General features: G+C 39.5%; 1 protein-coding gene across 11 annotated transcripts in view; it reads left to right on the top strand.

Annotated features, from left to right (window-relative positions):
• The window catches only part of nmnat3 (nicotinamide nucleotide adenylyltransferase 3), a 65,340-nt gene that overhangs the window by 21,246 nt on the left and 31,649 nt on the right, over nucleotides 1–12,445 (top strand). For 6 of the 11 annotated variants that reach the window (XM_048604726.1, XM_048604724.1, XM_048604721.1 and 3 more), the window contains 2 exons: nucleotides 266–449; nucleotides 8,681–8,784. In XM_048604726.1, the coding sequence (XP_048460683.1) occupies nucleotides 266–449; nucleotides 8,681–8,784 (288 nt within the window). Of the gene's footprint in view, nucleotides 1–252; nucleotides 450–4,471; nucleotides 4,597–8,680; nucleotides 8,785–12,445 lie in introns of those variants that run through there. The other 5 variants (XR_007263550.1, XM_048604728.1, XM_048604727.1 and 2 more) reach the window with 4 other exon arrangements.

The following is a 12,445-nucleotide window of genomic DNA, read 5'->3' as shown; positions in this document are numbered from 1 at the left end:
TGGCCTGCTGTGTTCATCCAGCTCCACACCAAACAGAATCATTCAGTTTTAAAGAGAACATTGCGTTCTTCAAATGCACTACGTTTTTGGAAAGTAAACATGTTTCCTCATTCTCACAGTGTCAGTAATGGATAGAGATAATAAATCTGAAAACCTATCTCATCATATAGTATATTCACACAATTATTCAACTGAAAGTCAGTTGGTGCTGAATGTTGGGGATGGATTCACATTGGAGCTGAAATTCTACAGTTTGTTTTTACAGGACTGTATAAAGTTATCAAGGGCATCATTTCCCCAGTTAATGACAAATATGGCAAAAAAGGATTGGTGGCAGCAAAGCACCGTGTTGCAATGGTTCAGCGTGCTCTGGAGACGTCAGACTGGATTACTCAGGACCCATGGGAGAGTCAGCAAGAACAATGGGTGGAGACTGTAATGGTACTGAGGTAAAACTCTCTGCATTTCTCTGATACAAGCAAAAAGCTTTTCCTACCTTAAAGCCAGTTTGGGATCTGCGGTGTGCTTTCATTTTAGAAGTTGAGTTACTCATTAATCTACAGCAAAATAGATTAGTGAAATGATGGATCACAGAGATCTCTGAGCGTGGCAGCTGTGTTTCCCAAACACAAACACTTTAATTGAATTTGTTAATAACTGCAGAATAATTAGTCATTTCACTTTCCAGGCTATGTTTGGCTGCCCAAGATGACTTTGTGTATTATAAATTGCAACATACTTTAATTGCGATGAGGAAGAAAAAGAACACAAAAAACAGATTGAAATTTGTTTTGGAGATATCAGCACAATATTGATTCTTAATTCTGAAGATATGAGAAGGAGCAGAAGCCACCAGCGATATCTGAGTAGCAATTTGCCATGTTTGCTCTTTCTGTCTCTACCTATACCTTTATACCTAAGTAATTTCCTCCAGGCTAACAACTCTTTAAAATACCAGCAATGCACTAATTCTACCTTCTTCAGCATCAACAATTTTAATTTTTTCATGCCTTCTGTTACGTTCTGAAGAAGGGTAATTGGATCTGAAACATTACCTGGTTTTCCAATAGCTTTGTTAGTAATTGCTGTTTGATGTACCAAGCTATCTACTGCAAATTATTTTTTCTGATATTTTTCTATTTCTTTTCAATACTCACCCACGTACATTACATATTGTCCAAGCATTTTCCTATGGAATGGTTTTCAATGAGGCATGAAATGATGTACAGTGCAGAAGGGGAGGGCATTTAGCCCATCATGTCTGTGATAGTTGTGTAAAGCATCTCTAGCCTAATTCCAGCTGCCATATTCTAATAAAACTTTCAGTGAAAACAATGTTCTAACTAGCCCTTTTGTTCTTTTAAGTATTTTGAGTTTGTTCCTGTTATTGCTTATTCCCAAGGTAGTGGAAGCAATCATCACTATTTATCCTCTCGTTAAGCTTTTCCAATATTGCAAATCTCTCTTAGATTTCATCTTCAACCTCCCACGTACCACTGAAGAAGCTTTAATATTGAGGCTTCCTGCATAATCTCCTGTCATTGTATAATCTTCACAAATCTTTTCATTGCTCCAATATTTTTCCTGTAATAGAACACCAGAACTGCAAACTATGCTCCCACTTGTGGTTTGTTAAACATCTGACACAAATTCAAATTTGCTTACTTTTTTATATTCATTGCTCTTGATGTAACAACTGCTGGAAAGTCTTATCAGGTTGGCTGGCATCTGTAGGGAGAAGCAAAGCATTTCAAGCTGACTGACATGCACTTCTTCACTTGTAGGTGTGCTTTGAATGAGTGCAAGTTTATGAAGGATGGGAGACCAGGCAGAGAGCATGGAATAGTCAAATATAGAGTTAATAATCGTAGATGAGGGTTTCGGTAGCACATGAGCAGAGGTAGTGGTGGGTATGGGGATTCGGACAATGGTACGGAAATTACCAACTTTGGAAACAACCTGGTTCACTCTCAACCAGATACCAGGAAGAGGATAATATTGATGATTTGGAAGTATAAACCTCAGAATATTGAATTTGAGCGTTTCTCTCTTCCAGGTTACTTTCTCTTCATTCACAGGATGTGGCCATAGCTGCCTGGCAATATTGAATTCCCATTTCTAACTGCCCAAGAGTAATTAAGAGTCAACCACATTGCTGTGGGTCTGGAGTTACATTTAGGCCAGACCAGGCAGACTTCCTAAAGGACATGAGTGAACCAGATGGGTTTTTGGGACAATTGACTGTAGGCACATGTATACTATGAGATCAACTCCTTATTCCAGATTTTATTAAATTTATATTTCACCATCTGCAAGGGTGGGATTCAAACCCATGTCCCCAGAACATTGGCCTGGGTTCTGGATTAACCACTAGGCTACTGCCACTACACAATAGTTGGCAGAGCATCTTTGCACTACTGAAGCATAATTAAGCTCTGATGACTGTAATGGTGTAACTCTTACTGAAAATAAGGTGAGGTGAGAATGACAGCCCTTAAATGGAAGCCTGCAATTGACCATGTGTGGCATAAAGGAGCCCAAACAAAACTGGAATCGATGGGTATCAGGGGCAAACTCTCTGCTGATTGGGGTCATACCTGGCGCATAGGTTGTGGCTGTTGGAGGTCAGTCATCTCAGCTCCAGGACATGTCTGCAGGAGATCCTCAGAGTAGTGTCCGAGGCCCAACTATCTTCAACTGCTTCATCAATGACCTTCACTCCATCATAAGGTCAGAAGTGGGCCAATGATAGCGCAGCACCATTCATGACTCCTCAAATACTGAGGCAATTCATGTTCAAATGCAACAAGATCTGGACAATATTCAGACTTGGACTGACAAGTGGCAAGTTGTCATTCGCACCACACAAATGCCAGGCTATGACCATCACCAATAAGAGACAATCTAACCACCGCCCCTTGACATTCAATGGTGTTATCATCACCGAATCCCCTACTATCAACATCCTAGGTGTTGCCATTGACCAGAAACTCAATTGAGCTCACCACAAATGCACTGGCTACAAGAACAGGTTAAAGGCTAGGAATACTGCGGCAAGTAACTCACCTCCTGCCTCCCAAAAGCCTGTGCATTATGTACAATGCTCAAATCAGGATTGTGATGGAATACTCCCTACTTGCCTGAATGGGTGCAGTTCCAACAACACTCAAGAAGCTTGATACCATCCAGGTCAAAGCAACCCGCATGATTGGCACCACGTCCACAAGTATGCACTCCCTCCACGACCAACACTCAGTTGCAGCAGTCTGTACTACCTACAAGCTACACTGCAGAAATTCACCAAAGGTTCTCAGACAGCACCTTCCAAACCCATGGCCACTTCTATCCAAAAGGACAAGGGCAGCAGATATGTGGGGGCAACACCACCTTCAAGTTCCCCTCCAAGCCACTCACCATCCTGACTTGGAAATATATCACTGTTCCTTCACAGTCACTGGGTCAAAATCCTGGAATTTCCTCCCTAATGGCATTGTGGGTCAACCCACAGCAGGCAGACTGCAGCAGTTCAAGAGGGCAGCTCACTACCACCTTCTCAAGGGTGACTAGGGACGGGCAGTAAATGCTGGTCTGCCATTGATGCCCACATCCCACAAATGAATTTTAAGGAAGTGTATATATGAGAATGAGGAGAGAACATCACCATGCTTGGCTGGATGCTCTGCATGATTGAACGGCCTACAAATTTTAATAGTTTAGACTGAGAGACATGGAGACAACCACTTGGGCAAGATATTTGAGGGCCACTTCTACTCTTGGGGATGTAATAAGCACTACCAATTTCCACGAGTGTGTTGTGGAAGGAAAATGTTATGATTTATATTTGCAATCCCATCCTTGTTCCCCATTTCAACCCTGGGGATCCTAGATCACAGTCTGTAACCACATGTCAGAAGATGCACGATAAAAATCTTTGCACTATTTGTCTTCAGCTTTCGTGTTCTTTCCTGTGAGGCAACGTCAAACTTCAGAAGACTGTTTCTGAGGAGTTAGCTACTGATTGTCAATTGGATGTCCAAAGGTTGTCAAAGGTGATACACAAATGCAGGCCCTTCCCTTCTCTCAACACAGAAGATGCCATGAGTAACTCATCACTTAAACCAGTGATAAAAAGACTTCTGCACTCCATGATTCATTGCAATGACACAGTTCTTCAAGGGCACTTCAAGCTGTGACTGATACTTCAGAGTTTTTTTTTGAAAGGGGCAAAATTAATTACATTTAAGAATTTTCAGGATGAACAGTAGTGAGCATGATTGTCGTAATAAATTCTCTCAACTCTGTTTTAAAACTCTATGTACTGAGATGGAACAGAGCTCTGGTCTTTGCAGCATTGCTTTAAAAATTAGACTTGACTATTATCAGTACAGAGCAATTCTTCCGCAGTAAATGATCATTTCCAGCATTGACTGCTGCTATCATATGTATGTTGACTGTTGTGATACAATTGCAGATACCATGAATCACATACTGCATGCAGGATAAGAATGGTGTACAGTTTGGAGCTAAAATTCAACACTGCAGCCCCCATACTATCAAAATGTTTGACGCTTTGCTTGTCGACTTTCTGGCTATTAGGTAATGTACTGATAAGTTTAGTAAACTCATTTTTCCAAATGCTGATACCAGTTCAGCCTTTAGATTGGAATCCTGCCCTTTGAGCAAGCTGATAAATGCAATGCACGTGTCCAGCGATTATACTTTAGAAGCTGCTTTTGTCATTTGAATGGGCACGCTGGGCCTGCAGAACCAATTTCTGATCCAAATCCAAATTAAATTTTTTATTTGGTTCAGGGGTTCAAAGCATTGCTGAATTAGTGCTAAGCAGGAAAGCTCCTGGGCAGGCTTTTTGCAGTCTCCTTGACACACAGAACAATTTAAACAAGTAGTGACAGGAGCATTGTGACTGAGGGTGTAAATAATCAATCTTGTGCAGCATTGAGATATCCATCGGATGCTTTGCTCCAGTACTGCAGTGAGGAGACTAGTTTCTCTCCAGGAAATCTATTTGAGCCAGAAGGAAATGCAGTTCACTTCACAGTTGACCGAAGGTCTGAATCAAAAAGTGGCTTTGTTCCACTGGTAGCACTTTCTGCAAACCAGAATGTTTTCATGAGAGACTGACTCAAAGCACTTTGAGGAAATAAATAACATCGAAACTGTGAATTAGCTAAAATGCGATTGTTTTAATGATTTTATAATCAGAAACCTGATTGTGCTGAATATTGTTAGATTTTATTTGATAATTCACCTGGCAGATTTCAATCACTCTGCCATCTCTACCAGTGGTAGCTGTACTGTTTTAGCTGTGTTGACCACGAGCTTTGGAATTCCCACCCTAAACCTCTCCATCTCTCTCACTCTTTACCTCTTTGTTCTTCCTTTAAGATCCTCCTTAAAATCATTTTTAAAAATCAAGAGTTCACAGGGAGGGATGAACTTAAAACAATCACCAACACTAGAGAGAGGTGCTTGGTAAACTATTGGAACAGAAGGCTTACAAATCCACATAACTGGATGGCCTGTCTCTTCCGATCTTCAAAGAAGTGGTGGTACAAGTAGTAGATACATCAGTTATGATCTTCCAAAATTCCTTAGCTTCTAGAAGAATCCCAGTGGTTTGGGTAGAAGGAAATGTAGCACCTTTCATTCAAAAAAAGAGGAAGGCAGAAAACAGGAAACTAATAGCCGTTTAGTCAAACATTTGTCATTGGGAAGAATCCATTATTAGAAAGTTATAGTAAGATATTTAGAAAATCACAATGTGATCAGGCACTAAATAGTGTTAGATAAAGTAACATCATGGTGGATAGAGGGAAATCAATAGATGTAGTCCACTTGGATTTCCAAAAAGCATTTGAAGAACTGCCATTTCAAACGTTGCTGGATAGGATAAAGAGCATATGGTTTGAGGGATAGCATTTTAGCATGAGTAAAGGATTAGTTAGAAAACAAAGCAGAGAACAGGGATAAATGGATAACTTTCAGTGGCAAGCTGTTAGTAATGGAGTTGCACAGAGATCAGTGCTGCATCTCCACTATTTACTATCTATATCAACATTTTAGGTGACGGGACCAAATGTATGGGTACGTAGCTAAATTTCCGATCGACACCAAGATAAACAGGGAAATAAATTGTCAAGCGGAGGTAGAGAGTATGCAAAGGAATTTAGACAGGTGAGTGAGTGGGCAGAAAAATAACTGACTGAGTACAATATGACAAATGTGAATTTGTCCACTTTGGCAGCAAGAATGGAAAAAACAGCATACATTTAAATTAAGAGTGATTGCAGGATTCAGTGGGAAAAGGATCTGGATGTCTACGTACATGAATCATCAGAAGGTTACAATGCAGCTACAGCAAGTGATTAGGAAGGCAAATGGAATGTTCCTGTTTATAACAAGAAGAAAGAGAATATAAAGGTAGGGAAGTTTTACTACAGCATTACCATGCCGTATACTTTCGGTCTCCTTATCTGACAGAGATATAATTGCTTCAGAAACAGGTCAGAGTAGGTTTACTCAACTCATTTCTGTGGTGAAAGACTTCATGAAGAAAAGTTGAATGGTTAGGCCTATATCCGTTGAAGTTTAGAAGAATGAGTGTTGACCTTAATAAAACTAACAAGATCTTGAAAGGTGTGATGGATTGATACCTGGAGGATGTTCCCTCTTGTAGGGAAACCAGCATTAAGAGGTTTTAAGGCAGGGCAGGAGATTTTTCTCTGGGGATAATTAAAATGTGGAATTCTCTTCTCCAGAATTTAAGTTTATTCAAGACTGAGTTAGATTGCTAATTGATTGGTAAGGGAGTGGCGAGTTATTGGGTGCAGATAGGAAAGTGGAGATGAGACCACAAATGGATCAGTCATGATTTTATGGATTGGTGGAGCAACCTTGAAGTGTCTAATGGTCTGCTTCAGCTCCTGTGTGCCTCCTTGACACAGCTATTCTTTACTTCTCTTAACCTCTCCTTATGTAGCTTGGCATCAAATTATATTTGCTAACACTTCTCAAGTGCTTTGGGATGTTACTGTTAAAAGCATTATATAAGTAAAAATAATTGTAGCATGATAAATTAGATGCTACTGTTCATACATCTGATCCATAGGTGCAATTCCCTTGCTTATACACAGTTTCTTTCAGATCATAAAAGTTAAATTTTGCAGTTTCTGAAAAGACTTGCCCTATTTTTATACATGTGAACTGATTAAGTATTTAGGTCTCTTTTTTAAACTAGCCATGCAGGAACTTACAAAGAATATGACAGTGTGTTTACATAGACTACTAAAAGAAATAAATCTTGACTCTTGCATGCCAGGGAGGAGTTTGAAAGTTCTATTTGGACGTTTTGTTATTGTTAATGGAATGTGGTTAGAGATTTTTGATTTCATAACAGTATAGACTTGATATCTGCCTAAATATTCACAGAAAGAAAGATCCATTGAGGCAGTGTCGAATTCATGGCGCAACTGGCTGAAGTTTTAATGCAGTAATTGATTACTGAGGAGATTTTTAAACCTGATTACCACTAGAGGGCATCATACAATTACAGGAAGAGAAAAAGAGCAGGAGGGCATTTGATTTGATTGATTTATTGTCACATGTACCTGAGTACAGTGAAAAGCTTTGTTTACGAGCAATACAGGCAGACCATAGTAAGAAAGGACGTACAGATTATAGGGTGAAAAAGGACTTAGAGGCATACAGGTTACATCCCACAGGATGTACCCTAGGCAAGATCAACATTAAAGAGGTCAGCATTGTTTGAAATTAGAGAGTCTATTCGTCAGTCTATTAATGGCCGTGAAGAAGCTGTTCCTGAACCTACTGTTGTGCGTGTGTGCATGTGCGCATGCGTGTGTGTGTTCAAGCTTCTGTATCTTCTGCCTGATAGAAGTATTTAGACTGGTGAAAACTTTGCTTACATGCATTGGATTAAAGCTTTCTAAAGGCTTCCTGAATGTTTTCTCCTTTCTCTACCTCTTCCTTTAAATTATCTCAGTCTCTTTGCATGGAAGTGCCAATGAATTTTCCTGTCCCAACCTCGAGTGTCCTCCATTCTACTTATCTCAGTCAGGACTTGGTATTGTTAATAATTATGCCAACTGGTTATCCTCTGAAGGACTAAATGCTGTTTACACTTGACCTTTCAGACCAGACTTGCATGAATGGTTGGACTGTTAGTCAAAAATCAGCTCCAGTGCATTTTTAACAGCTTCCTATATTGTTAGGGTTACTGTTCTCCTATAAAGTCATTTGTGCATTTTCCCTGGATCCAATTGCAATTTAATCTCTACGTAATCCATATACCAGTTCTTTTTACCGTAAATGAGAATAAAATTAGTGGATATTATTCCATTGTGGTACATCTGAAATGAGTATTTCTCTTTAAGCATGTCTGCTTGATCTGCAGAGCTTACTCTGACAGAGGTCAGGGAAACAATTTGCCAGTGAGAAATACAAGAGAAAATGGGTTACAGCTTTTGTAAAACCTCTCATTTGACCAGCAGCTAGGTGCTGAAGTTGGCTAATTAATTAAAACCTGAAGCGATGTCTTGTACTCTTTGTTCAGACTTTGGTATTAAATGCAATAATCTCCTTGCACGCCTTGGATTGGATTATCAAAAACACAGGTCTTACTGTATTCCTTTTTTTGCAGGCACCATTACAATGTGTTGTTTCACCAATATCACACGAAGAATGGAACGTCTGCAGAAAGCTCACAAGCTCTAAAACAGGCAGATTTGTCCAATGCTCAGTCAGGTCTGTTTTTTTTTTAATTTCCAGTGTTTATTTCTCTCCAAACTTTTGGAATTCCACATGCTCATTTTTCTTTTTCTTTGTATATCTTCTCCCGACACCTGCTCCTCGACATAAAAATGCTGGTCCTTCACATACCGCGGAGCTGCAGACCCCTAGCTGTATCCCCTAGATACTTCACCTGAGTGGTTAGATTTACATGTGCATGTTGACATTGACTGCCACTGGACTGTTCCACCATGGGGGTATCAGAGCCAAAGCTGAGACAGTTGGACAGAGATAAGAAGTGAAACTCCTATAGTCAACTTTGCTCCCTACTCTCTCAATATCTAATGATAGATCCCACAGGGACTGCAGCAGTTCAAGAAGGCAGCTCACCACCACCTTCTCAAGGGCAACTAGGGATTGGTAATAAACATTGGCCTAGCCATTGATGCCTGATTCCCATGAATGAATTTTTAAAAATGCCGTTCATTGTTCCCAAAGTATTATCTGTGACTGAGGACAGAACAGGGATCAAACCTGGGAGACCTTCATAGTCTGATTGCCTCATACTGACTGGGTAAACTCTTAAGCCATTTGGGAAGCATTTATGTTTCTTCTTCTTTTGATCAAAGGAGCCTTTTCCTTTCTAACTAATTTGTGGCTGTCCTCCCAATTGACATTTAGTATTTTTCAGAACCTAGGATGTCCAAAGCATGAGAAGCTCTGCCATTCCCCTCTTCTTATTTGGCTATCAACTTGTTAATTTAAATATGGAAACATTTTCAAGGTTTGATAGAAGTACTAATCCATTCCAAGTGGCAGCAAGTATCACAGCATTTTTGAAGAAACCGTTAGGGAATGGTGTTAACAAATTCTCAGCACACTAGTCCTCTACTGTAATCTTTTCAAATTGGACATCAATATTCAGCTTTGGAGTAGATTGACCCAGATTTTGCTAGTGTGCATTGTCAGTTGGAATTTTTCTTTTGCCCTTCATCTGAAAATGTTTTGTTGCACAAGTTGTTGGAGGTCCAAGCTAATAATAGCAACATGGTATCTGGGACCTTTGTGAATGATTGGATTAATAGGCTATCTCCCTTACCTTGAAATTTTAAGGATCGAGTAGAGAAGGGAGTTGTGTGAATTAGAGTCAAATTGGGAGCATAAATTGAAATAGAAAGGAGAAAGATTGGCTTAAGAGGAAAAGAGACAAAGCAAAACAGGAAAAATATTAATGTTTAGTTGTATGAATTGTGGGGAACAATGTGTGTAAATATTACTTAACTGGGGAACAAAGTTGTGCGCTTTAAATTCCTTTTTTTAGACGAGAGATGTTGATTTGGTATTGCAGAAGTGCACATCTTCTCTTGAACATCTACCAACACTGCATTAAGTAGCAGTGCTCACTGCTAATTATTGCATAAGTGGAAGAATTCCACAAAACCCATGGAGGGTTGAGGGTGAGCTGCCATTATGATGAAAATAATGGTGGAGCAGTGTGAGTCATCCAGCAACTTGTGACAGGAATTTAATAATTCCTGAATAGCTGTTCTCCATCACAAGTTGCTGGACTATTTCCACATTGTTAAGGTCAAGCATCATTAACCTCATTGTCTCGGCAGCAAAATCTGGCCTACTAAATTAAGTCTGCCCTCTCAGGTGGACATAACCAATCATGTGTCACTATTCAGAGAAGTGCAGGGTGTTGTCCTGAGTCACAGCCAAATATTTGTCCTTCAAACAGCATCACCAAAAAAAAGGTGACCTGGCCATTTATTTTATTGCTATTTGTGAAACTTTGCTGTGCAAGAGATGTGATTCCCTATGTTACAACAGCGGCAGGTCTTCGGAAGTATTTCATTGGCCGTGAAGCAATTTGGACATCCAAGGGTCATGATGTGCACTGTATAAATGCACATTTCTTTGTTTATTCTTTATTAGTGTGTGGCCTTCTGAAAAATTGGCATTTTATTTCTAATTATTTTCTAAACTTCCAAATGAAAAATGAATTTGGAGACTTTCAGTTTTTGTTCTCCCTGGGATAGAATGCTGATTTCTGTACATCGTCTGAGTAAGTATGTCAGTGTAACTTTTAATAGAACACTGACAGGATCTCTGAGAAAGAAAACATTGGCAGGTTTTAGACTTCTTTGGGAGGTGAAACCTCAGTCTAATCAATGGGAAGAATGTCAACAGAAGCCTTATCCTGTGATTAACAGTCAGCCTTTTCGAATGTCCACAAGTCAGATGTAAAATAGAATGGAAGCAGGCTACCAACTGAGTACTGTACTACCTTAACTAGTCTCAGAAGAGTAAATGTTTCTGTACTACTGAGAATTCCATTTTCCACAATATGCATTCCTTTGATCTCTGAGTGACATTGCTCATTTACGTTTAAAAGCACCAGAATTTGTATTTCCCTCGGCTTTTATATGTACTAAAAGTTCCTGCAGCAGTCCCACTTTTTGCAGCACTGACAATAATGACAAGCTGCAGCAAACAGCTATATGCCGCTCTACTAACTCTTGTTTAATTATTTAAACTCTGTTGTGGTTTTACTGCCTGTTCAATTTACTGGCCCACTTTTAAAATTCCCCATTGTACTCTGGGATCTTCCTATACATGTGCAGCCTTCTTAATAAAATAATATCTATTATTGTGGTCCTATTGTCAGTTACAATAAGAAAGTTCTTAATCAGTAATTAATTCTGTTTCTCTTTGCTCTCTTCATATGGTCAGCACAGGAGCTAAAAGTATTGCCTATTTCCCAAGTGCCTTGGATTATTTTGTGTGTTTAAGTAACTAGCAGCCCTAATCCTGTCTTCAAAACCAAGCCCAGAGACATATGTAGCCTATTTACAGAGTAGCTATTGACTGAGAAATAAAAAGAAAGTTTTCAATAAGTAATGATGGTTAATAAATAATTCAAGACCAACTAATCTCTCCACTGTTCTGGTGTCCTCAAAATCTAAATATATCATGCTTGGATCTTCACACAGAGTGCACACTCACCAATCAGTCACCCATGTGTCCCTTAGGTTTCAGCTGATCGTCCTGACAATTCTAAAGGAGCTTGTTGTTTTTGTCATTGACCGACAAACACACTCACTCAGGGAAAGGCTTTACTCTTCCCTGCAAAGGTGATCGAAGCCTTTCAGGAGTTTATCACATTATGATTATGAGGCAAGATTAATACTTTAGTATGAAGCTATAGTTGAAGGTAGAATTTGTTTTTGCAGTTGTGAATGGTGTATGTAACAGTTCCTTAAAAGTCACTGACCATAATAAAGGCAATGACTAAGCTGCAATAAATAAAGCAGGTTGATGAATCACAGGGAGAAAGTGAAGCGTTGTTCAGAAACAGATGTGCAAAGTTGCAGGGCTTGTGAGGATGGAGCAAATTGCAGGCCACAATTCTCGAAGATTATCAACAGCATCCTGCATTTATACAGCACCTTTTAAACTGGTAAAATGCCCAAGGTGCTTCACAGCAAGATCAGACATGATTTGATATGAATCTAAAGCTGGAGAAATGAGGAAAGATCAAAGAGTTACATTTTGAGGAGCATCTTAAAAGAGGAGAGAAGCAGAGAGTAATATATGGGGAATTTTAAAGCTTATTGCCTGGACAGCTGAATGCCATTGTGAGTTATAGAGTCACAGAGCGTCGAAACAGGCC

The sequence above is a fragment of the Rhincodon typus genome, chromosome 13 (genome assembly GCF_021869965.1).
Source record: "Rhincodon typus isolate 14 chromosome 13, sRhiTyp1.1, whole genome shotgun sequence".
Taxonomy (NCBI): Eukaryota; Metazoa; Chordata; class Chondrichthyes; order Orectolobiformes; family Rhincodontidae; genus Rhincodon; species Rhincodon typus.
This window is presented reverse-complemented; position numbering and strand designations above follow the sequence as displayed.